Here is a 27,565-nt window from a genome sequence, read left to right on the forward strand (position 1 = left end):
TCAGCGTCACTGTTTAAAAGGAGAACGAGGAGTTGTGGGGGGTGCGGTACCACTGGTGATGAAAACAATTATTTCTTGTCATTTTGTCTTAGTCATTAGTCTGTTTCCACCTTAAATGATCAAAGGAACATTTTCCTTATTTCTTTTTTGTAAGGGGTAGTATGTGGATTTGCTCTAGTAAGTGGGGAGCAGGGAATTGGCCGTTAGAACTGTAAAGCAAATGCAAAACAAAACCAGAAAGGATAGAAGATGGCTGTGTGTGTGTGACAGAGAGAGTGAGAGGCTTTGGTGTTTCGGCGGAGCTCCTCTCATCTGTGTGAAGGCTTTTATCGTCTCCTCTGGTCGCAGCACTGATGAGGAGCTTTACAGGCGGCGCGAGCAGAGAGACGAGAAGAAGAAGCTTGTTAGAGACGGGAGGTGTTGATGAGATAATTACACCACTGTCAGAGTCCCTGTCTCGCCCAAGAACTGTGCCATTAGTGTGTCTGTGTGTTTGTATGTGAGTGTACAGATATGTCAGCTTTATCAGAATGCATGTGAGGGTGTGCGTCTGTCAGGTGCATCTTTGTCCATGTAACATGCTCTTCCAGAAAATGCTACAATGCACATTGTGATTGCCTTGACATGTGTGTATGTATGCATATATACTATGTATGTGTGTGTTCCTGGGTGTGTGTATAGACCCTTGGTGTAGAATAATGGCTGCACTTTGTTCCTCTCAAATGTATGGCCGCGTCTGTTCGTGTGGAAATGAGGTTTAGAGCATCTGCTCCGCTCTGCCATTTCCATATACTTCTCTCCGTCTGGGGGTGTGTTTTATTTTTTAAAAGCGATGTTGTTGTCGGCTGTATGGAGTCACTGCAGCTGCTGCAGACAAACTCCACTTCCTCCAAGACAGCCCATAATTCTTCAATGTTGACTTCAGACACATGCACTCACCCACTCCCTCTGTCAGCCAGCCCAGACCACCGCTGGAGAAAGAGAGAGAGTGTGTATGTGCGCGCGTCACTGCTTTTCAAAAGAATTGGCTGATTTGATACGTTGATGCCAGGCCGCAGGCGTTCACACACCTGCTCACCTACTGGCCAGATTGAGTCGCAGGGTGAGAGGGGGGGGGGGGTGTTAGAAGTAATGGTGAAGGAAAGTTGACCACCGCCCTGGGAAATATGTAGCGAGTCTCTGAGCGAGCGAAAACAAGCCCTCAAGTTGGCGGACAGCTTTTTCATTTGGCACTCTCCAAGATGTGGAGGAGTGTGGGGCAGAGAGGGTGAGAGAGAAATTGGTGGAGGTGCTGGGGACACGGGGAGGGCTGGTGTTGGTGGTTTGTGCTCCTGTTATGAACAGAACGCTGCGGATCGGGAACAAACTCAATTTCAAGCCCAGTGTCCTCGAGGAGAAGCACATGGTCCCTCCACCTCCACTGCCAAATGAAGACCCTTAACCTCTTCACTGCTGCACGCTATTTTCGTTGCATCCCTGTTGCCGCTCCCTGTCACTCCAGAGCCTCGTGTTTTCAAGGTGTCGTGAAGGTCAGTAAGAACAGAGAAAAACCAGGCCTTGTTTCAGTCCATCTGTCTTGTGAGGTCATTGCCAAACACTTTTTTAGCCCTCCGTCATGACCAAACCTGAAAATGAGGCTGGAGAGGTCAGATACTAACACAAAGGCCTTGTCATGCAGGTGAACCGAGAGAGGGAGAATTGCTCCTCCTTTTGTGTTCCTGCATGTAAGGAGAGAAGCAGTGGAAAGTGGGAAAAGGAGGTGGCTAAAGAGCTAATTACTCCCTGTCCTCTGTTTTATTCACAGGTCCTGTGACAATAATGCAAATCCCCAGGCATTCCACTATCGCTTGTATACAAGTCATAATTTAGACAACTAGAGCAAATTTGATAATTTCCGCCACCTTCAAAGACAGGGGTTTCTCATTAGAGTGGAGATTAAATTAATACCACTGGGAATGGCTGGTGCATCGTCACATGGTGTACGTTGGCGAGAACACACCACCTCACATGTCTTCAGTTTCAGGGAGGAGATATATTTGTCCTTTTTTTTTCATCCTTTAATAATAACAGGATAGCAGAGCAAAATTCCCTGGGTGTGTTGAAGAATTATTAAATCCACTTGCGCCAGTACACAGCTTTCATTATGTCACTTTGGTGGGCTGATGAAGAGCACTCAGAAGAGTGTAATTGGCGGCATCCATTTGTGACCTTGGCTATAGCGCGAGGGGCCACTGCATCATCAATACGAGACGGCGGGAAGTCAGCGCCCTGAGGGAGGGAGAGGCAGAGAGAAGGCTGGTAGATAGGGGGAGGGATGAGAGGATGGTGGCACTGCCATCTGTCTGTGTGTTCTGACCCACTGGCCTCCTCAGCGGCCCAATGCCCAAATTAGGGGAAGTGACACACCAGCTAATTGCAACACATGAGCGTTTGTGCGTGTGTGTTTGTGTGCGAAGCAACAGTCTTTGCACAGAGAAATTAGAAGATCACACGGCTCCACTTGGCAAGATTTTTATGGAAAAATACCCCTGTCTTATTAGCCTAAATCATGAAGTGGAGCTGCAGCAGAAAAGAGTACTCCATCCCCATTACAACGTTATACTAGGGCTGCTCCCTGCAAGTCGATGATTCAGATCATCAGTTGGAGCTCCTCAGTCGACCGAGATTCTTCAACTTGAGCTTTTTTTGTTTTTGTCATTTGACATTACAGTCCCCAGAAGTGGCTGCAGAGGGAGTACTTCCACGCTGCTCTCTGGGGTAAAATCCTTCCACTACGTCAAGTCGTCCTCTCTGTTTGTAAAAATGTCTGCGACAGGAACATGTAGCTGCAGACCTGGACCCAGTTTGAGTCTGAGGAGGGCGGAGGCCCATTCAGACTGCAATATACTAGCATGATCTGCTTAGAAGGAGTGAATTTAGAGTTCACAGCAACCTAATACATAGTAAGCATAGTTACCATGCAGTTGCTTGGAGGGATACTTTGGCTTGTTTAATATATTATGTGAACCTTCCCTATACCTGCTGGACACCATTCAAATACCTAGTAAATTAATAAAGCATTGCTTGATAGTCTATAAATATACAAATCTTCAGGTATTCACATTGAATGGACGAGTCTGATGTGACTCACAACAGACGTAAAATATACACACATCCTATTTGCATCAATGGGTTGTGTGTGTAGATTAGTGGTGCACCGATGTATCGGCCGTATATCGGTAGCGGCCGATATTCGCCTGGTTTACTGCCATCGGCGTATCGGTAATAAACTTGACTTTCACCGATAACATTGGCCGATGTTCATTGGTATGTTTTCTGCAGCCTGCCAATCTGGCATCGAAATTATGGTACACTGACGCCGGGTTTACACCGGGCTCTGAAGCGCCGCGCAGCGCAGCGCCAAGGAAAGCCAGGCGCCTCCCATCCCCCCCCCCCCTGTTAAACCTTTGTGTGGTTCACATGGGCTGCGCCGCGCCAGCGCCCTTCACCGATGGTTTCGGCGTGCGAGCGAGCGTATCGCGCCAGGAAACAGACTGAAAAATGATTTTAAAACGATATAAATTACATATTTTAGATGATATAAATGATCAAATATGCATCCCATACTTTGTGTTCCCCTTCTGTTGTCCTGGAGTTTTAATTTTCCCAATTTTCCCAATCACATAATTAAATGTCCCCCTCTGCCCATCCACTACAGCCACACAAGCAGTCATATAGATAAAAAGAGAGAGAGGGGGGGGCTAAAGGCTTGCTTGGAGAATACGTCATTTACCCCCGACACCCGACATTGAACGGGTTACATACAACAACAAGCGGAGAATCGTGGGCTGACCGGCGCGGAGAAATGCGGGTCCGGTGTGCACATGCGCAACAGGTACTACATACAAACAGCAGAGACAATGTCGGCAGCGTCGGCTGTGTGGGATTTCTTCACTGTCTCAGAGAAAGATCGCCGTTTAGCAATTTGCAAGACATGTTCAGCCGACATTTCAAGAGGGGGTAATACCACCAAGGATTTCAACATGGCATCTAAAGTTACACTTGTCACTTTTTCTGTTTTTCATATTATTCAAGTAATAAACAAATATCGGTATCGGCCAAGAATTTCCATATCGGTGCATCCCTAGTGTAGATACTTCTTGACCTATAGGAAGTAAAACATTAACACCTAAGAGAAAAAGACAGAACAACACAAAACAGCAGCAACCAAGCACCGTTTATTGTTGAACTAACCCAGATTAATCTTCACTCTTCTGTATGTTTCTGTGTATGTTGGTAAATACGAGCATGCTGTGTGCACGTTATTTCACTTTACAAGAGCTCTTGCAGTTGGAGTTCATTATTTTCAGAATGTCTGACATCTGCCACAGAAGAGATAAACTGTCTGGAATAGTTACAATGAAGTGATGTTCAAAATTAGTGAGTCAGCCCACACAGGCATTTTTAATTACTGTTGCTAATTAGAGCTCTATGCAGGAAGACGTTGGGCAGAGCTGAGCTTGTTAAAGTCACCATTTCGAGCAGTTAAATCTATATCAATTTGAATATATTTCTATATATTAACATGGAATCAACGTAGCAATATTTTTGGGGCGATTGGTCCAGAACTTTACAATAACTGGCTTAATATTGAATGATTCCCTGACTTTTTATATATATCTGTATCAGGTTAAAATTTCAATATGCAGGTACAGTAAGTAGTTCATGACCAAATCGAATGGCATTCCCACAAGGCCTAGGTGTCCTTTGTAGTTTGGGCTATTTAGCAATGCTACACTAATAAAATTAGCATGGCATGCAAGCTTAGTTTCCACCCAACAAGTCAATCTTAAACAAAACTGAAATAAATATGGTTAATACATGCAGCTCTAATTAGAGCATGCCTTAGTAAGATGTACAAGTAAGCAACCGCTTGCTAATCCATCAGGCCAAACAATTTTCCGCAATGATTTATAATAATAATTTATCGTGTGGTCTGTAGTTTTTCTACTCTCTGGTTGCAAAGAAGTATTACTTCAGCATTTAAGAATAACAAAGGTGTTTGTTGTGCTGCCTATAGGGCACAATAACACTTAACTGAAAGGTCCGGCAGGAGTGAAAACAATTGTGGAAGAGTCATCTGGTTGTGCAGAAACAGTTTTCATCTTCCAGATCCCAGAATTCACTTGTCAAACTGTGTGGGTGGTTTATTGTTTTTTGGTTGGTATTAGGTTTTTTTAGCCCGGATAGTTATCAACTATTAAAATGAGAAACTGTCATAATTTTCTTTATGCTCGTGGACCAAGAAACGTCTAACCAACAGTTCAGAACCTCTAATGTCAACATTTCTTGAACTTTCAGTTTGCAACGTTGGCTAAGTTGCCACAGAGTGAGGTTTAATCATGTCTGGGTGTTGATATGAAATCTCATCAGTATTAGTAAAATGTATCTGGGCGTGAACTTGGCCAGCTGAGAGGGAGGAGGCCAGGCCGTGCCGTTCACTTCCTGCTTCGAGGCAAAAACACTGCAAACTGTTGCCTCAACATGCACAAGAGACAGGGGGAGAGCAAATGTCAGATAGAAAGATGAAGGATGAGGAGCTAAGAAGTGTGAAGTGTTTTGTTAAACTCATTCTAATGTGATGAACATCACTTGGCTGCCTGACAAGCAGCCCTGGGGCAGAGATCATATTAAGTGTTGAAGGGAAGAGACATATTGTACACACACACACACACACACACCTGTTTGAGTCCAGAATAGGGCCACTGCCAGTATGCAGAATTACTGGTTCTCTACGTTTTTTGACATTTTTTTCCTGATCTGTCCGTCCTTTCTTGTAATATCCTGTCACTCATCCCAACAGGATGTGAACTGAATGTTAGATGCCCTCATAGTTAATGGAAGGATGCGAGTTGGTGCATACAGATGCAAAATAGCTCAAGGCGCAGTAGACACATCTGTTTGAATGAAAGTTGCTCTTATCACAGAATATTACGGATCTAAATACACAGAGAAGTGATTACAAATGAGGGAATAAAGGAAAAATAATAAAATAGATTTAGCTAAGCTATTAAGCTAAGCTAATGGAGCTTACTGACTACCATTTTTAACCTAATTTGCATTCTATAAGGAAAATGAATTAGCATTAAAAAGTGATATTTGCTATTACAGTTGTGTAGTTTGAAACTCTACAATATGTTCCCTGACATGTAACACAAACATATCTATTGACCTCAGAGAAAGAAGAAAGTAGGGACAAAGGAAAAGGTTGTTATAAGGGAGGAGACAAACCAAATAAGAAAAAGGAAATCTTGAGTTTAGGAAAATCTGTCACACCAGAGATGGTGGTTGATTGACACATGATGACTTCAAATTAAAGGCACTGGTGGTCTTGACTTCGATCCGTCATATTCACATCAACAGTTAATAGGATGTTTCACAGTGACTTGCTGCTGAGAATGTATTAACTTCACGCATCGACCTGGTATTGCAGTACCTCCAGGAACGGTGCACCATCACAGTAGGTGGCGGTAATGCACCTTGACATTTGTATCCACTCGCCAATAAACCAAACAAAGAAGAAGAAGAGTTTGACACTCCACATTTAACTGGAAACGTTTTGTTTCCTGTTCTATTCTGAGCCTGAACCTCTGCCACTTAGCTCTCAGCTCCGAGGGTGAACAGTGTCAAGGTGACATCACACGCTGTGACGCCTGGCTCCGCGTTGCTGTGACGAAAATCCCACCTCAACAGTCACACCTGTCTTTGTGTGTGTGTGTGTGTGTGTGTGTGTGTGTGTGTGTGTGTGTGTGTGTGTGTGTACACCATCCTCTGTGTGCACACAGAGGATGGTGATGAGGGACGGGACGGATGGGGGTGAATGTAAAAACAATCATCACTTACCTCTGTTGTTTTGTTCTTTCTCTACAGCGAATCTACTGGACACCACGACCATCACAGGAGACTGGGGCTGGCTGACGTATCCCTCGCACGGGGTAAGGTCTTACAGTACGGCACAAACAAAATGTCCACTGCAGAATGTATCATTGATCCAAAGTCCAGTAAATATTCATATATCAACAGCTTCCAAAACTCTGTCCTTCTCTCTTATGTGATTTGGACACGCATTCAATATTTATAAAAATGTAATAAACATGCGACCGGGGGGGGGGGGGGTGCTGACGCAGACAGACTGACTCATGACAGTTGCTGATCTCTGTGATGACCACAACTGTAATGCTGTATATTGAGATGACTTACAGAGCTTTTATTTTGAAAAGTTGTGAACTCAGGTCTGAAGATTAAGTCGGTTGCTTAAACGACATCTGAAATAGCCGACATTCAATGTATGAAAAAATAACAGCAGTTATGTCAATAATGAACGTATATATAAACTGCACACGTGAACGGTAATCAAGCAATTTCACAAAGTTGTATAACTTCACTCTGCACTATAGACTGTTTATAAAAAGCTCTGCACAGAAACAATACAAATTGACAGAATGTTGTAGAACTGCTTCAGGAGTACTCTCTAATGACAAGAAATGATTCTAAAGTAACTGCAGCATTAGCACAGGCCAAGAGAAAAAGCAATTTTGCACTAGTTGAACAAATTTAGATGTCAAATCACCAATGAATCAACGTCTAGTCAGCATCAGAGTGTTTGCCGGGTAATCCTCATTGTACCTCTGTGAAATCCCAACAGTACGAATTTCCACCACAAAGCCAAACCTGCCGCAAAGCTTTTCCTATTTTTATCTCATCTGAAGGAATGTGAGGCAGTGATTTTCCAGCTGAGGGGGAGCCTGTGCTTATTAAACGAGACCTGGCTCTAACACCGTCGACACACGCTAATTACATGTTTGTCAGTTGCAGCCAAACAGCGACATGCAATGCTCGCCTAATTCCAACACGATCTCCGACCACCACATATTGGCAGCAAGGTGGGAATCACAGGAGGGGGGGACTTACAGCCCTCCCAGGGGGTGGGAGATGAGATGGGGGAAGGGGAGGGGAGGAGGCGAAAGATGAAAGCGGGAGAACGAGGTGACGGCGGGGGCACGGCGTCGCCACATTAGCATATTGTAATGCCACATGATGATGCCTCGGGTGATGAATTAGGACTCCAGCCGTGATCTTTATAGCAGCAAGATGCCACAGCCATCCCAGACTCCCCCAGCTGTCAGTGCAGTGGTAGAAACATTTAACTCACCTCCAGCCTGCACAACAGAAGGAGGCGTGATTGAACGGCGGCCAGGAGGAGCAGATGGATTGTCTTTCAAGTCCCGAGAAAAGGGGTGAAAGAATTGGATTAGAGTTTTTGAGCGAAATGACTCCTTCTGGGTAAAATCAGCGTGAGAGGTGAATCTGCTCCATCCTGACTGTCCCGTGTTCTAACATCTAGATTACATACACTCAGCCTGTGGTGTTTCATTTAATTGGTTCAATAAGCCAGAAATATTCACTCCTACCTTGACGAGAGGTAAAAAAAATTCTCTCGGAGCTCCAGCCGATGAAATGTTTGATTGGAGCTCAGCTTTGTTGCATTGTGGTTGTGCATCTTTTGCTTGAATGGCAAGGATCTGAAGAAGGTGAAACAAGCTGTGTGATATTTGCACTTGGTGTAAACGTCTACAAGGAACAAATGTGAGCTACTTAGCTACTGAAGCTGTGTCTGAAATCACTGTTTTCATTGGCCCCCCCACCTCTCAGTGCAGCCTGATTTTAGTTGTTTTAATTACCTCAGCGGACTTTTCAGACTCTGTTGAGAACTGTGGTGCATCAGCATTTCTTTGAACTCCATTTAAAATGACAAATCCCTCTATCGCCTACTGTGAAAGCTGCTACTTCTGTGTGCGACAGGAAAACTCAAACCAGACAACACACTGTAGTACAATTACAAAAAGCTGTCATATCATTACAATTGTATCCCAGAACCTGGTTGAGTTTGTGTGTAAATGTTTGCAGCATTCTTATCTAAATTCATTTTTATAGTTTTTTTATCCGGTGGCTGGAAAGTACCCAAGTATATTTTCTGTAGTACCATAGATTTCCATATTGAGTACTTACATTTTGCTAATTTACACTATTCTTCTACTTCACTACATTTCAGAGAAAAATTATGTAGCCTACTATTTACTCCACTTTTTTATTTTCTTATTCGACAGCTTTAGTTATTTGGCGCTTTTTAGATTTTACATGGAAAACATAATGAGGAGTATATAGTGAAAGATGGTGCAGTGTTTTACTATTAAATCTAAAATTCACTGCACCTTGACAAAGACACAAATTATAAACATGGATAATATCTAATTATGTTATGTATTATGATTTTAATGCTTTTGATAATTCAAGCACATACATTTTTTTAAATTCAGTCGCTTTTTATTTAAACAATAACATTGCTGCAGAAATTTTACTTATTGTACTTTTAAGTTAAGTACTATTTACTTAACTAGATATTTAAATTGTAATTACAACAATTCTAATAAATTTAAAATTAAGTTAATAAAAAGAAAGACAAAAACATGTACAATTCTCTGGGTTTCCCTGTAATAATATAATATCACTTAACCTATTGTAAGAAGTTATTACGAAAGAAATGGCAAAATATCCAGGAGATGCGAATGCTTTTTCTATGGCTTAACATCACTAAATATATATTTTTAATGCATATTCCAACTTTCTGAGACAGGGGTTCTCAAAGTGGGAGGCGGCCTCTCCAGGGGGCTCCAAACAGTTTCAGTGAATGGAAATAAAAAAGTATTACTTTAGTATTTAAAAGGAGATCATGCTGAAGAGCCGGGCATCTAGAAATTGAACGAAACTAAGGAAGCAAACAAAGTCAAGTTCACAGTTTATTTACGTACATCAAATAAATTCCATCTTAGTTTTCATGTTATGTAATCTGCAGGATACACTACAGTGTGTCCCATACTGCCTCTTAAAGGGAATTAACTCTAAAATAATATAAATATTAACATCTAAAATTCTTAAATGATGAACTTAGAAAGTGATGCAACGTGTTTGAATGTAAAGTTTTGATGTTGGAACTGTAAATATTCAGGGATGTTTGAGGGGGAAATGGTTTATTGAGATAAGAAGTTGAAAAGCACCAAACAGTTTTTTACGTAAGGTGTTTGTACATTTGGGCTTGAAAGAAAAGTACGAAATAGTGAAAGTGTGTCTGTAAATTGCCTGAGATCTGCAGCCTCCTCTGCCATGTCGAGATCAAAAAGTCAGTGTGTATTGTAGTACTGTACGGCTCACTCACCAGCGCAGGGTACTGCTCACACACAGAATTAGGATTTCCTGCATTGTGGCCACTGACAGTCACAGAGTGTGTTTTGACATTCATTTGTGTGTGGTTTGTGTATAGTGTGTTTGACAGAGGGAGCTTGGCTCACTTGGTGTGAGTAAGTCACAACACTGCTCTCCTCCAAGGTTTGATTTACTCACAGAACTAAGTGCCACTGTAGACTGGAAATGTTCTGCACTTGATAATGAGGCATTCAAAATTATTCTTCAGCAAAGCTATCAGAGCAGCTGCAGCAGTACTTTACTGCTACAGGTCTGCTGCTGCTGCTGCTGCTGCTGCTGCTCTCACTTCCTTTAAGCCACACTGACTAGAAACCAGAGAAGTACCTTTGTCTGATGGTCTGGACCCACTACAGAACTGCTGAACTAAAATGTGTCTGTTAAAAACTATACTGTAAGTACATGACATAGCTGTTTAATGGTCATCGGGATATGATGGGGATATAATGTGGAAAACCAACTCAGCCAAACCTAACAGAAGGTTCAGTAATCTGAGTGAAACAAATTCACTTTATATTATTATGCATTGTGATATACTGCTGGAGAGTATACAGAGGATTTGATACAATAATTGTATCATGGGATATGTTGGGCTGGGAAGGATCCACCCAGTGGTCACATTTGTTGGCTGCATTTGGAGGAGCCTCCGAATTGGGACAGTCTAGTCCCACCGCTGTGATGTAATTGGTCTACGAATGCTGCTTCTGACGGATGCGGCCCCAAAATTGAGATACAGCTACCGAGAGTGTGTGTTTTCCTTAGACTTTTTTCTCGTGACATTACTATTTAAAATAATCTCTAAAAATTACCACTTTATTCTCTACTGTAAAAAAATATATATTTATGAGTGCACATTCAATTAAGGCTGACCCCTTCATTGCAGTTAAAGGGGTAACGGTGAACAATCAATTTTATCATTCCTGGCTTGTGAGCATTATATTGAGATAGAAAATGAGACTTGTTTAATGTGAGTGACATGCAAGATGCCTCCGACACTACATTGTGTGTTTGTTAAGTGTGTGTGAGACACGGACAGAAAAAGACATTGCTGGGACCTAGTGGGCTCTTTGATAAACGGATATTTTGACAGTTTCTAACTCTCTCACACTCTCACTTTCCACAAACCCATTCAGACATAGAACACACATGCGCATAAGGTGATATTTTCTTGCCGTCCTGACACTTTACAGTGTTATGAATGTGCCATGCTAGCAGCATCCGTTTTCTAGCCGCCGTCTGCTCTGGGCAGGAGCAGCTCTTTGATGGTCTTAAGATCGAGGAAATGCAACGGCTGTGGAAGGGAAAGATTTCTGCCACCTGACGATTATCTCACAAAAAGCCTTTCTTGATGCTGAGATTGACTTTTGTGTGTGGCGTCACGTTGTGTTTGGTTCACAAAGCAGCTGAGAAGTTTGGATTCCGCAACATCATGCGAAATGTAGTGTTCCGTAAATACTTATGTAACCCGGCTCTGCTGTTGTCCTGCACGTCAGGTAATGTTATTTCTACACTGAGGTATTGTTGAGGAGGAGCCACACATGTCACTGTGAGCGAGCGAGTGAGGCAAAGGTGAGAGGGGGAGAGAAAGAAACAGATAGAGAGGTTGCCTACAGGGGATACAAGAGGAATAAGTGTCAAGTCGACACTGGAGGAAGATGGATTAAAATAGTGAGAGTGTAGTTTCCTGAATGAGAAGTCATCTCCACACAGAAGGAACGCGGGGTCGGGAACAGATATTTCCACTGGGGATGTGTGTCTCCATCACTGAGGCAGATACAATGCACATCACTATTCAGTGCCGACAATCTGACTTTACAGATATGATACAATGAATTTGTGATTACACTTGATACAATATGATCCTGGAGAATTCAGACGGTTTGATTTGATTTCTTTGGTTCTTCTTAAGCAGACAGCATAATCACAAGTTACCGATAACAAGTGACATTTTCACTTTGCACATCTGTTTCTGTAGTACTGCATCTTAGTAAACACTTCGCCCTTTCACAAACGGACCTCTTTACAAGTCCTTTGTAGTGCAAATTAAATAGTTTCTGATCAATTATAAAATGCATTCAAGCCCTGCCTTAACCCAGCCCTTAAGTACGCTAAATGTAACTAATGCCAATAGACGGATGTGCCCTGTCGGTGATTCAACTACCTACAGTGTGTATCTCTGTCCCTGTCTTATCTTATAATACCCTGCATGGTGTAAAAGAAAACACTTACAGTACAGTTATTGTTATAGTTTGTATCGCATTCGGTGTGGATGGCCCTTGAATCATTGAACAACACTGAAATGAGAGAAAGAGAGAGAGAGACAGCACCGAGGTGTGTGCTTGTGCTCCTAGAAAGATATTGAGGGAAGGAGGGAAAAGGATGGAGAGATAAAGAGAGGGAAGTCTATTCTTTAGCACTGTTACAGCCAGATTAAAAGGTTTCTAGGAGAATAGTTTAAGATTTTCAGCATGCGTTTACTGTTGAATCAATTGAGTGTTTGTGTGTGTGTGTGTGTGTGTGTGTGTGTGTGTGTGTGTGTGTGTGTGTGTGTGTGTGCATGTGGGTAAGGTCTTCATTAGTATCGTGACCTCTCCCTCTATGCAAGCCTCGTTTAGATGACATCATGACGGATCACGTCTTCGACTCAAGGGGCTTCTTTCCATCCAATTTATTCAGGCAATGGTTAGGCCGTGGGCTGTCCCAGGAGCATCTTACTCTGTTTTTCTCTCACTTACACACACACACACACACACACACATTTTCTCTCCTAGCTTGTCAGATGGGGCAGGAAGACTTCATTATCCTCCAGTCCGATCTGTGTTGGCCATGACAGGTTCATCCACCGGCCACCCCAAAATCGATACAGCTGACAGTAAAGTGTGTGTGTGTGTGTGTGTGTGTGTGTGTGTGTGTGTGATGATTAACGTTGTCCGTGGAAGCCATGATGTGGATGAGCAAGCGATGAGCTGAAGTGTCAAAAGCCCACAGTCTGTTGCCATTACTAACTATTTCTGCAACTCCTTGTTACCTCTCTCACACTCACACACAAACACACACATACACACACACATTTTTTGGGCATACTTGCTCTGTGACAGTAGCTTTCACTGCAGGTTCATAAAGATGAGTTTTATCTGACGGCTCAACAGGCCACAATCTATGAGGCGGCAGCTCCAGTGTAGTAGAGCTGGATATGAAAACAATAATATTTATATTTACTACACAGTACTGTATGGTAATATTCAAATGTTTTGGCAGCTGCATCCCAGTGTATGAAGAGAAAGTCTGCTCTACAGTAGCCTGAAGCTTATTGACCCAAAGTGATGGTTTGTACCTTTGGTCCATATCTGGTTTAACTTCATTATCACGGCCACAACTCACCATATGAGACATCTTTGCCATAATAACTTTTTTATAGAAAATTTGGAGAATATGTTTTGAATATCACAGTACAACTATCGACAATAATGGTGAATTTCATCACATAATCATGAATATAATAAACACAAGTCTTCGTCCTCACCAATTAATTCACTATTCACATAAACATTATTGCCTGACAACAGCGCTATACCCACAGATGTCAAAAATAAAAGGATCTGTGCCGCAGGGTTGGCTACAGTGTTAATCAATGGGTGCTATCATGTTGACTTGTCACACTCGTGGCTAATTAGGTTATCAAATCAAACTAATTACTTGTCTGAATTTGGTTGAAAGTTCTGTGGGTTTCTCAAAAATGTTTTTAGAAAATAAAAATTGAAGCAGTAAATCCAAATCAGAGGATCCCACTCAATTTCATGAATATTCCCGAAAAACTTGAAAGGACAGTCCAATAATGACTTAACTCTGTCAAACGGACTACGAGACATTGCTGCAGCCGAGTGTCATAACAAAGGAGAATAAAATGACACAAATCAGTTTTGAAGTCAGATTTTCACAACATATATATTTAGTTAAAGAAAAACACACAGTAACAGGGCCATCAAATTAGAAAATGAATCATGGGTGTTTTAGTAAAGATATTACAAAACCCTATAGTTGTGCACATGAATCCAAGTCTGTTGCCTGTACTCAATTCAATCTTGTCAAAACGTTATCTGGCGCATCTCTGTCACATCTTGCTATCATCCATCGTTTTGTAATTATTTCTTATGATAACTGTCTCATCAGTTTACATGAGAAATAATCTGATCCAGACATTATCTCAGAGGGTATTTACTCTCCTTTAGCACTGACTGTCAAAACTGATTTTCTTTTCTTATCATTCCGGGGAAAAAAACTCTCTGATTCATGTTTAATAAGGAGGAGAAGATATATTTTAAGGTATTGGGGCGAAAGAGAAATCTTATATAATAAATTATAACACTGATTGCTTATATAACCTGCAGTTTTAATTTAGAACTTTTTAACCTAAAGAGCTATTTTAAGGCTCATAGAGCTTTGAATTCTCAAGATGGCATTATATATCCAAACGTCTTTTTTGAATGAGCCCAACAGCATTTGGTGACATGTTCTTCACCACTCTGTTGGCCTTTCTGCCGTTATCAGCAGCACCAACCCCCACGGCTGATTACACACTTTCGTAACACGCCTTCAGCTCCTCTTTGAACTTCCTCAGTTGCCTTCTCCATGACTGTCCGGTGCAGTGTAATGGGCCGTACAAGCTCCCACGAGACAGCGGCATGGCCGACGCAGCACAGCTGCCACTGGCTGGTGGTGGTGCTAATACATCTCAGCAGCTGCTCTTTGGAGGCAGCTCACTTCATAAACACGCCAGGTGAAGGGGAAGATGCGCTGCAGGTGCTGGATCACCAGAGGGTCTCAGTGTTGCATCTGTAAGAGCCATACCAGTGTGTGTGTCGGTGTTAGAGTGTGTGTGTGTGTGTAGAGATGGACCATCTTGATTTTGAAAGATCTGGTGCCAAATCTTCCCCGGAGGACACTGAAGCCTGCATGATCCAGGTTTCTTGATCATTGCTCGGTGAGGAAACTGCCCGGGTGTTGAGAGATTTGAGGCAGACAGACCACCTCAGCCTCGTCTGCGTTTGACAGACAGCTCCATTCTGCTGTCAGCTGTAACAGGCGCGGCAGGGGTGATCTGTTTGGAATGAAATTAACTGAAATAGGCATCAAGTGAGCCGCCGTCTCCTCTTCTTTGTTGCTCCTCCGAGTCTTTTAGAGACCTGTGGACTGCAGGTACAGTTTGTGTATGTTGCCCTGTAATCAGATTTTGTTCTTATTTTTCCATCCTTTTTTAAAGCTTTCCTCTTACAATTCAGTTTGTGGCACGAGTTTCGAGGCACCACGAACAAACTGTATACAGTGGATGCTCACACATGTCACAGTGAAGCGCTAATCTGGCTGCTCTGTTCTGTTCAGTGTATAGATTGTCTTTCCGTTTCTTTGTAGAACTTAAACGACAGGAGGTCAGCTGCTCCTGATGTGACAGAACAAGTTACCAATCTGTCAGTCATGAAACAAGATGGAACCTTTGCTGAACATTTCCTTGAGACTGCATTTGCCTTTATTGTCAGTGAAACAAAGTTATCTGTCCAAATTGAGACTGTACATCACTAGCTTAACAACCAGCAATGTGACAGAGTTAAGTACTGATTGTATATTTTTGATAGCGTACTGTATAATGATAAGTGACCTGAAGGGGATTTCAGGTATTTATCAACCTGGGCCCTATTCTGATAAATGTGGGTGTGTAAATGAAAGGTACTTCAAAGGTTTAAATGTATGATGTCACATGCAATGTTGCCAGACTGAGTCAAGACCCTGAATAACAACTTGAGTGTTTCTTTGTTGAGAAAAAGCACTGTGGGTAGACATTTCATGGACTGTCGCGTTGCCCCATAAGATTATATAGAAGTCACTGCCGCCATGTCGCAGCTGCCAGTGGAGGCGATCTATTTGACTGATTCCAAAAGGTTTTGTAAGGACCATTCATTTACACACCCACACCTATTTACATAGGCTCCAGCTTAAAAAATACTGGACTCTTAAAATGATAAAGCAAATATATATGAATTTAACAGTTAGCTCTAATAACATCAGTGACAAGGCACACAGCCTGTTTCATGTAACATCCCAGTTACATATACATACAACATATGTTACAAGTTCACAAGTGTACAGTACTTTATGGACAGTCCCTATCTTAAACAGAAGAGAAGAGTAGAGAGAGAAGGATGAAGCCCTCTCCTTCACTTGTCTGTACTGCCTGAGGGGGAACCCCCCAGCACCACAGGCACTACCAACAGATTGACGAACAATTAACCTGCACAGAGAAAAACCTGCTTATGTGCAGTCCTCTTTTTTCTATTTCTGGCTGTGTGATCCCAACAGGGAGCATTACTAACACACATCAACAACCAACGATGAAATCACCTGCCCTGAAAGCAGAATACCATAGTGACCGTATTAAATAGATAATAAGTCAAGAATAAACTTTTGAAGTGAGTTATTTTCAGCTACATTTTTTCTGAATTATTCTACTCTGTTTTCTCGACTTTATATAACGTAGTGTTTTTGCTCAGTGCCTGACCCTCAGTGAACACATTTGAGTAAGGCTTTAACAATAAACACAGCAGAGTGAAAATAAACCTTTTACGTCACAACTGGAATTATCCCTTAATTGTGAGCATAAACTGCCACTGAGCCGCTAATCAAAGTGGCAAGTTCAGTCTGAAAACTGGTTACATAACAGCTGATGTCGACTTTACATCCCAACATCCCATCAAGCTCTTAAATGCTCACATGCTCAGCTGGTGCAACAGTCTGCTGATGTCGGAGAGGGTATTCCAAACTCTGTTCATTTAATGGATCCAGATACATGTACAGAATATCATCTCCTACTGAACCAGGTGGATAATGGGAACAAATGAAACTTTGAAAGCAAAGTCAAACGGGACGTTCCCCAAATGGTTTGGGCTCACGGTGCTGGAGGCCTGGAGAGGTGGACAGAGGCCATGGACACTCGCTGGCTCTCTGTTGCTAACACAGTTAGCGCAGTGGACTTTTGGCATAACACACACATAAAGTTTTTTACATTTACTGAAATGCCAGAAGAAAAAAAAAACATTTCATTATACTCCTCCTCATTAGGATGTTTTCATCTCTCTCAACACAATGACGCCGCGGGCACAGACAAACACACACATACACACACATGCACACACACTGTCCAGTAAAAATTGCATCTCAGAATAGATAGCAATTACATCGACTCTCTCACTGATCCCAGACCAGTGCAATTAACACTTCCATTCCAGAAAGGTTATCGCTGTCAAAGAGCCAACAGATAAACACGCACACACACACACACGCACACAGTCACACTCACAGACTAACAGACTAACACACACACACACACACACACAGGAGCCAAGTTATTAAGTCGGTTCTGGTAGTGTGGCTGATAGTATGAGAGGCAGAAAGGTGTTGTGGGCAGAGCCTGATATTTTCACTGAGTTAATATGCAGACCTGTTACTTAACATAGAACCCGGAATTAAGCCTGGAAATGCCACCAGTGAACACACACACACACACACACACACAGTGGAGGAGTTAAAATCTGATCATTATCTACTCACGTTTGCCAGGTAGTGGAAGTATTGAACTGATCACTTATCAGATAACACAGAAATGTATGAGGAGGGAAACACAAGAAGATATCAAATGTCTGTAAATATTCATATTAGGATCAGAGCAAATCAAAAATTATCCAGGAACTCTAACTCAATGTGAATTTGCTTAGGCTTGCTGGAAGTTTCAAGAAATGGAGGTGGCTCAGTTGTCATAGCGATGGACCAGGTGACATGCAAGCTGCATAGCACCTTTTCCACTTCTTGTCCATGCTGGTTTAAAAGTTAAGTGTAATGTTGACCTCAGAAAAAAGGACAGAAGATCCACTTTGTAACTTGTTCCAGTCATAAGCTCATTAGCTTTGATTTCTTGTGATTTGTCACATCAGTTAATATGACATATTGGATACATGTTACTTTGTAAATAAACCTCACAACACTGACATGTTGCTGCTCTTCAGTGTAAAAGTGGTTTCCAACATCCTGTCAAGTCCTCTTATTATTTGATTGGCTGTTTACAGTAATTAGTGAGGGACGGCAGCATGCCTTGACGTGAACATTTTATTTACTTTTATTCCCTGCTACACAACTGCACTTGTGGCATGTAAAATAAAAAAAGGAGGAAAATTGTTAATATTATCACATTAATTATTAGTGAATTTTTGAAAGGTACAGATTTTTCTGAAAACCTTGTTATTATTGCTTCATAACATAAAACTTAGGAAAAACTGTGAAAATGCGCCTCATAAGTGTGTGTGTGTGTGTGTGTGTGTGAACAAACAACTCAACTTTCACCAGATTTTGATTTAAAGTTAAGGCCCAACTGATTCCCAGAAGTAGTGTGTACATGATCTGTAGCCAACAGAGCTCTGCCCACATCAAACCAGAAGCTCAATGACAACAAACAAACAAACAAACAAACAAACAAATACCCAAATCTCTCATATGAAAGAGTCAACGCTGTGTTTCAAAGCAACACACTGCTCATTATTGGGTTGACAAAATAGGTTTCCAGGGTCTTTTGCAACCAAAGCCAAAATGAAGTTTAGCAGCTCAGAGGCAGTGAGTCAGAAGTTGTGTTAGATGATCAGATGTGTTTTTCCAGTGTTGACAATGCTGGAAGTGTTTTTTTTGTTTTTAAGTTTAATCAGAGGACAAATTCAGGACAGTAAACACTGTGTGGCTTCTGGGTCAAAGAAGCATATACAATGTTCAGAAATTCTTCAAGGCAAACAGGTATTGGTTATAAGCCAAATTATTTAGTAGGTTCTCTGAAAATGAGGAAACCACATGAACCCTGCAGACTGTCCACACGATGGGGTCTGGCCTTTTACACATGGACAACGCATCAGGAGGTTCTCCGCTCAGACGTGTTAGAAACAACACAGATATGTTGGGAGCGTTCAGGTGAGGGGGGGTGCAGCAGGCTCAGGCAGCATGTAACTTCTTAGCTCTGCTGCAGAGCTTATGTGTCTTTGTTGACAGTACAATGTCATCTCGACTTCCCAAGTTGACATCTTCTTTTGGCGTCTTCCACGTGTACGGCTCCTCTTTTTCATCCTGGGATGTATTTGTATTCTATTCAGCTTTGTGTTGTTGCATGTTACGCCATTAACACACCCACTCTCTCGCGGTCAATCCTCAGAGAATCTCCTGCTGTCTACTCACAAGTTTTGGACATTATCCAGAGCTTTTACCAAGGGTTGGCCAGGGGCAGATTCTCACTCTCTCTTTCTCTCTTTCTCTCTTTCTCTCTTTCTCTCTCAGAGCGATCCGATCACAATGGTGTCTGACCTCCAGTAAATCGCAGCTCTGTAACAGTTAAAAACTAAGGAGGTGTCAGACATGTTGCTTTAATTCTACCACTCAATAGATTAAAACACATTTACATTTAATCAGACTACATTTAGTGTGCTGTATTTCATGGTTGAATCTATTACTTAAATCACTTAAAGCTCATGTAAGGCAGAAGGTCTATCATATCAGGTCTATATCATGTTTATTTATGAAACAGAATGTTTGATTACATTAAAAACACCAGTTTCATACACAAATACTTGATCTTATATGATAATATAGTAAGACCTCTATAATATTTAAGATGGGTTCTAAGTACATACATTTTTTACTACTCGTAAAATGGCTGCCATGGTAATTATGAAGAAGACATAATTCATAAAAAATACATAATTACAAACTGTATTTTCAGTGTCTGGTAATTATCATAAAGTTCTAGACTTTAACACATTGACAGCAAAGTAGAGATCTGCTACTTTGATGAAACTCATAAATGTACATATATATATATATGCTTTTTTTTCTGCCTCTTTCAAGAATTGCACTTGACACATTTCCCCGTTTGTTGTCCCTTCCTACAATTAGATGAAATGTCCGTCCCTGGGGCTGGCAGGAGAAACTCCAGAGAAAGTCCGGAGCAAATGCAGCAACCGTTATTTGATCTTTGGTTTATTCCACAAAACTCTATACCTCATCAGAATATTTCTAAAGCAATATTATGTATTACTATAAATACCAAGGGACAGTATGGGTGTGTGGACCCAGTGCCACACACCCATATAAGATTCACCACCTTATTGTAAAAATACATGCATAAAAATTATAACGATTTTGACGAAAAAACAAACATCATTACCAGCTGCCACATTAGAGTGTGTGTGTGTGCACAGGCAGTTTGAAAGGTCACATTAGTTATTCCAGTGTTTCCAGCTGTGGATCTGTTTTTTGTGGCAGAGAATATTCCACAGAATGAGACAAAAATAGAACAAATTTGAACATCCATTCATAATTCAGACATAATAATGAGGAACCTTAGAGTACTCTGGGTAATTGTTGTCCCACTGTTTATTTTTTTATTTTTCCATCAATAAGTTGGTAAATCCAGCTTTTCCTATGGTTAAATCTTATTAGAAATGCAAAGTTGAGCAGGAAATCATTTCCATTAGCACACCACTGTCCCTGCATGAATGTGTGTGTTTATAGCTGCAGCTGCCTTCAGCTTCCTCTGAAACAACAATGATGAATGGAGCCTTAAACAGGCAACTCCCTTTATATTGTCCCTCATGCCAGCGGCACATAATTATCTCTTTTCAGGCAGTTTTCTCTCTGTATTTGTTAATCAATCTTTTATTCCCTCTTTCATCTTTTTTTGGCATCCACTTTCTTCCATATCACACATTATGAAAAGACTGATATTGATTTCATGCTACAGGGCGTCAGACTCGTTATATGAGAACGGGCCCCAAGATTTAGACGCCAGCTTCAGAGGCGACTGCACTTTTATTCATCTTAACATCAGCTTGTCTGATCTTTAGGCAACTCAGACGGCAACTTCTTTGTCTGTGCGGTAAAGTTAAGTGGGCTGAAGAAAACATGGGACACTAAAGAGAGAGAGGGAGCACGGAGAATTAGAGAAATGGAGGAATGTGGATTGGACGGGTAATATTTGCCACTGGGAGTCGGAGGAGGAGGCTGAGCTGTTTGGCTGTGTGAGCCCAGAAGGTCCAGAGAAGAAACACAATTATCAGTAACTGAGAGAAGAAACGCGATTTCAAAGCTTCTGTTTGTGTTTTCTGTATTGACGAGTGATGATATCAGTCATAACCTCAGTTCACTTAGGGCGGCCTAAGGGATCGGTGGACAGAGGCACAGGCATTTCAGGTTCAGTACACTGAGCTTGTCATCCACTGGCTTACAGTATCACATGTCTGCCCTGTCTGTGTCCTCTGTTCACTGTACTGCGTTCGAATACAGTGCCAAGAAGTGACTTACAGGTATCTGATGGAGACATTGTAATTAAAAGACAATAGTAGTGGAAATAAATAGGTCAAATCAATTATAGAAGTACAACATTTAAACACAACATTCGAGAAGGCAACAGAGGATCTTGCAGATAGAAGTAAAGGGCCCTAACATAACTGGTACAGTGACTCTGCTGTCCTGAGCCTTTAACCTTAATAAGTGTACCTCAGGTCTTCACTGACTATGTGACAATACGCCCTGTCTGATTTATTCATATCTCACAGGGTCAATATGAGCAATATTCCTTAACCACTGCAGTCAGCATTATTACCATTATTTTTTTGTTTAACCATGACCACAGTGGTCATTGTTATGATACGTGTAAGTTTGCTTACATTCACAATATTGTCAAACACTTTAATTTTGGAAAAAATGTAATAGTTGTTTTAACTTTTTATTCAATGTATTGTTATGATGTTGATATCAGTCATGTTACTCTGCCTTACTGTGAAACACAGTAGTTTGGATTCAGATCTAAAAACCTCTATGAAACATTTTCAGAATTTGAATGATTGAAGGTTTTTTATTTTAAAGAAACTTTACATCGGCAAGGGAAAACTATTCTTCTATTGCGACATTTCTATTTATCTGTACACCACAGGCAGTAAAAGCCTTTTCAGTTTTGCGAGAGTTAAGATTCAAATATTGTGTGCTCTCTTTGAATTACCTAAATTTAACAAATAGGAAACATATCAGAGGCAAATCAGGAGAAGCTGTATGACCAGCCCCTGAAACAAATTCATACAAAACATTGGTTCGGTATCATGTTTGTCTTGATGTTTAAAGGTTCCACTTTGTTTGACAAAAAATATATTTTACATTCATCTGCATTTGTGTATATTTGCATTGTGTGCACGTTATTGTGCATGTTAACGGTTGTGCTCTCCGTCTGCCACATTTGATTTCTTCTGATGAGAGATCTCATGAGTTGACAGGCAGGAAACAGATGTGCAATTTACAGCCAATTAATTTCTAACTCACTCTCATTCACACACACACACACACACACACACACACACGTTAGTCACCGCTCTGTGAAGCACCACATTTCTGTTGTCGTCATGATAGAAAACTCACTTATCGTGCTCTCGGAAGATAAACGTGCCCCGCTGCATCTTTCTGACTACTCTTCTTCTCTTTCCCCCGCCTGTCTGCTGTGAATGAGCAGAAATATTTCTCTTATTCTCACATCCAGACAACAAGCAATCTGGTCCAATCTCATCCCCTCCCCGTGTGCTGTACAGCTACAAACCTCAGCTAAAATCTAAGATTTCCCAAGAAGAGCCAAAAAAAAAGAAAAGAAATCGAGGTTGGGAGTGCAGTGATGACAAGATGGGAATAACGAGAGAGAGAGAGAGGTTATACACCCCACTAATTAGCCGAGGTCTTCACAAGTTCAAGGACAGTTTCAATTTAGCTGGTAAAGATGAGAGGATGAGGAAGGGAGGGAAGGGTGAGACTTCCTACATCTTAATTATCCCAGTGGTTTTTGGCTGGTGGAGTCTTGAGTGGATTGTGTGTGTGTGTGTGTGTCGGGGGGGAGGGAGTGGGGGGAGTTGGGGTTGAGGAGACGAGTTGGAGGGCTTCCACAGAAAGCCCAGTCGTCTTATCCAGGGCTGAGTTCAGCTGGGCCCGGCACAAAGCTTCCCGGGGTCGACACTTTCCCTTTCAATTACTCCGCCACTTGCGCAAGGATCCTCAGCCCAGGAGGATCATGGGTAACACCAGGGTTAAACACGCAGGCATACAAATTGACTCTGGCCATTCTGGTAATACTTGCAAAATAATCAGTTCTGTATATTGTTGAAGGTTGAAATGTATTGTGACCATGATTCGAGAAAGCACATGATGAATACCAATTTTCAATACCCACCAGTAATCCTCGCTACAGCTCATCTGAAGGAGGGAGAGAGGGAGAATTGCTTTTCTCTTGGTAAAGGGGGAAGAAGTCGTACTCGCTGGTACCGAGTGAGTCACACGCTCTGTTTACATCCACTGAGATGTGTCTTTGTCATTATTGCTTTTATTTTTAAATATGGGAAATGAACACCATACACTTTTTCTTGTGACAGAATGCTTTACATTAACTCAAAGGGCACAGACCCAAACACTTTAAGTGAACCCTCATTTGGTTTCTTGAAGGGTTACTCTCTGAAACTTTGCTTGTTACTGTAAGTACAAAACAAATCAATGGTGGTGAGTTGTGAGAACCATAGGCTCACAGCCTGTATTACCAGACAGTGAGTTCATCCAGATTAGCAGTAAAACAGTGATTTCTTTTATTCAGGCTGTTTTTTTGATCATGGCTGTTTTTATTTTCAAACATGACAATTAAGTGTTATGCCAAGAACACAGGTAAGTACCAAAATGCAGATGACACACAGCAAGGTACAATTAGTGGAGCTGTCATTAAAAAAAGGCACTCAAAGAAATCCAGGGAAGAAAATCCTGAGGGATGTTAACAAATCTGAAGCACAAGGAAAATCCTCATGTGTATACGGAGGAACTGACACTGAACAAAGGGCAACACAGAGACGAAATACACACAAAACAAAATGAAAAATACAAATTAAGACGGGGCGAGTAATTAACAAACAAGGGAAAACAGTCAAAGACAGGAAGTAAAGCAAGAGACACACAAGGTTAACACAAGTTCCCCAAAAAAACAGATAACAAAGTTCAAACACACTGAGATTCTGAGTCCATGACATGAATCAAAAGTCCAAAAAGTCTAAAGATTGAGTACAGTCAGACATGACAGGTCTGATGAAGACTCTACTGTTTTAAACAACATTCTTATCATATTTGTAAAGTTGTCTATGATTTTTACCAGATTTCTTCTGAAATTATTTTGTCTGTTTCCCATTTGAAGAGAAGCCAGACTGGTCAGGTTATGTGTGTTAAGCAAATCATAAATTCTACTATTAATTTATTTTGTGTCAACTTTACATCATTAAAAGGAGTATGGGAGGGATACAGGAGGGTATAATGGGTAACAGGTCATTCGGACCTCCTAAAATGTTTACTTGGAAGTAAATAATAGATAACCCTGTTCAGGATTGTTTTCTGAGATATAAGAGAAGCTCCTCCAGAGCCACAGAGGTCAGGACGCTTATTAACAACCTGCTTGATGTCATCAGGTAATGTGTAAAAGTGTCCCTTTAATATGATGTCATTTCTTTTGAAATTATGTGGGGTGGCTCTTGCAGTGAGGGATGAGGCCAACCTGCATACTAATAGAATATTAGCTACGAGGAGGGAAGCTGTATGATTTGATTAGAAGGGGAGAAGGGTGGGATTAATAAAAAGAACTGTGGCAGCTTTACTGGTTTGAATTTTATGTTTGTGTCCTCGATTGCAGGATGAGGTCACCATTAAAGACCGAGTCAAACAAAAAATAAATGTTCCATGCTTTAATCCTGTGTCTCTGTGTTAATTCTCTTGGTTTATGCCAAAGATAGTTGGAGCTCCAAAACATAGTTTGAGTATTACAGTATCAGAATCCTTCTCTTTCTGCCTGCAAAACATACAATTCTTTTGATTTCTCATACTGCACTTTTATGCATCTACATAAAATCATCAAATTAAATAATGTGACTATGGTTGACCCTGGTGTCTTGCACCAATGGACCCATACAAAAATTCTTACTGCTAAAGCAGCATAGTAATTTAGTCAGACAACTCACGTTGCAATGTTTATTGCAACAGTAGAACAGGTTAGTGTTTGGAAACTAGGATCGGACTTAATCACTCCCCCAGATATGATTACATTCCTATGATGGGAGTGATGATCAAATACTTATAACCCCCCGTCAGAGCCTACAGGTGTGTTACCTTCCCAAGGGCCAGTATCTGGGCTCTGAACCGTAGTTGGGAGCTCACTGGTAGTTTGGCTCGCTGTCTGGCTGGTAACCAGCCGTCCTCACCATCCCGCTGAAGAAGGATGAGGAGACGTTCTTTATCGTTTGGAACACAGCCACTTTATTGGCCCTCCACAACAGCAGCAGCAACATACAGGGCCGTGGACACTGTTGGGCTGGAACCCTGAGATTATCTAGACACTTACTGTAGTAGCTGTACTGCGCTTCATAAGCCGCAGGTACTTACTTCACACATCCGCGCCACACCGTGGTCATCACCGTGACAACAACGTTCGTTCTCTTTCCCACAACACCGAGGTGTACTACGTCACATACATTGGCTTACATGCCTGTAACATGTGGTTGCTGGGGTGGTGGAGGGGCTGAAGCTGAAGGGTGGGTGTTCATTATAGACGATTGTGGAGAGTGAGGTATGTCACCTGATGTATGTCACCTGATGTATGTCACATGATTGGAGCAGCTCAGCTCGAGTTGGCTGCCTGAACTAGCTCGCAAGCGTCGCTCCATTTATCTTTGTTTTGACTTTTCTTAAATAAATCTTGGGTTTTCTTTCGTGTATTATTCATGGTTTGTCTTTTGAATGACGTCTGTGAGCTTTTTGTCACATGCAAAATTATCATTTCAACAGGAGAAGGGAGGGAAGATGGGTGCTTTCAAAACCTCATTCCCCTGCACTTTAGGTTAAGCTGTTTGCATGCACTTTTGCTGCCCTGTAATTGAGTCTACATGTCACCATGAATAAACCAGTTGACAGAACATCCATTTCCTCTATGGCTGTGCTGTGGTGGGCTATTTCTAATACAAGAGCATGAAACAGGATCCTGACGTCAAAATCTACCCCATAAGTGTGGATTTGCTCTTACAATGAAAACCATGAGCAGGAAGTCAGAGTACAGCAATACGTGTGCAATGCAAAGTCTACACAGAGGGTTTATATTTCTCCATTAGAGGTCATGATTACATTTTACGAACCAACTCTGTTGTAGAGATTCAGGAAACAATGGAAACAATTATCCAGCCATACTTGTAGAACTGTGTGGCTTTAGGTGCAGCCTTGCTTTGAGCTGAATGCTAACATCTGCACGTTGACATACTCACAATAACAGTGGTATGTTGATAAGGTATAATGTTTAATATGTTGTCTTAGCTTAGCATGTTTGCATTCATCTTCATTATTAGCATTATATGCATTAGAGCATATGCACACATTTCAAATCTTGATTTAGCAGGAAAGAAGGAGGGAAGTAGGAGAATCACCAAAGTGTTAATTTACCCTCTGGGGACCATGAATATCTTTACAATCTCTAATGTGTTGGTTGTTGAAACGTTTAAGTCAAGAACCAAGTGGTGGACCAACAAACAGATTTTGCCCTTTGACCTTACACTGTTATTTAGCTGTTATGAAGAGCCACACAGGTGGTGTAGGTGGAGTGACAAGGCCACGTTGATAGTGGAAGGTGAGAAAATTAAAGTTTTAAATCTTGATGACAGTAGTAGTGTTGCACTCGATTGGTCATATGAACAGTGACAGTGGGAGCTGTGTCAAAAAGCAATAGAAAGAGAAGTTTACACCAGAGCCATTTGTTACCTGAACAACAAGTGAATGTGTGAAGTGGGAATGAATGTTGGATTGTTGGTTGTGAAAGGCCTGGTCACAGACCCCCTCATCTGAAGTCAAGAAGGTGTGTGTGGTTCAGACTTTTTTTCCTTGACCTTTGCCATGTCATGCATTTACCGTAAACTAAGCTTCAGAGCTCAATTTAGAATGGAAGCACTTTGCATATATCCAGTTTGTGTTGATTTTATTTTTGACAGATGTCCGAACTTTTGATTGACAGATTTGACTTTTTATTTACTGACAGTCAAGTGACAGCTAAGTACACAGTTGTGTATCTTTCCAAAATGAAATGCTAATGCCTTAATGCTAATTCCTAGTTTGCATTTGCTGGTGAACACTGGAGCAAAAATAGACTGACTGT

General features: G+C 41.4%; 1 protein-coding gene across 1 annotated transcript in view; it reads left to right on the top strand.

Moving 5' to 3' along the window:
• Positions 1-27,565, top strand: part of epha8 (eph receptor A8) — a 116,249-nt gene that overhangs the window by 19,762 nt on the left and 68,922 nt on the right. The window contains 1 exon segment of the mRNA XM_034585638.1: positions 6,910-6,974. Coding sequence (XP_034441529.1) covers positions 6,910-6,974 — 65 coding nt within the window.

The sequence above is a fragment of the Hippoglossus hippoglossus genome, chromosome 5 (assembly GCF_009819705.1).
Source record: "Hippoglossus hippoglossus isolate fHipHip1 chromosome 5, fHipHip1.pri, whole genome shotgun sequence".
In the NCBI taxonomy this organism is placed as follows: Eukaryota; Metazoa; Chordata; class Actinopteri; order Pleuronectiformes; family Pleuronectidae; genus Hippoglossus; species Hippoglossus hippoglossus.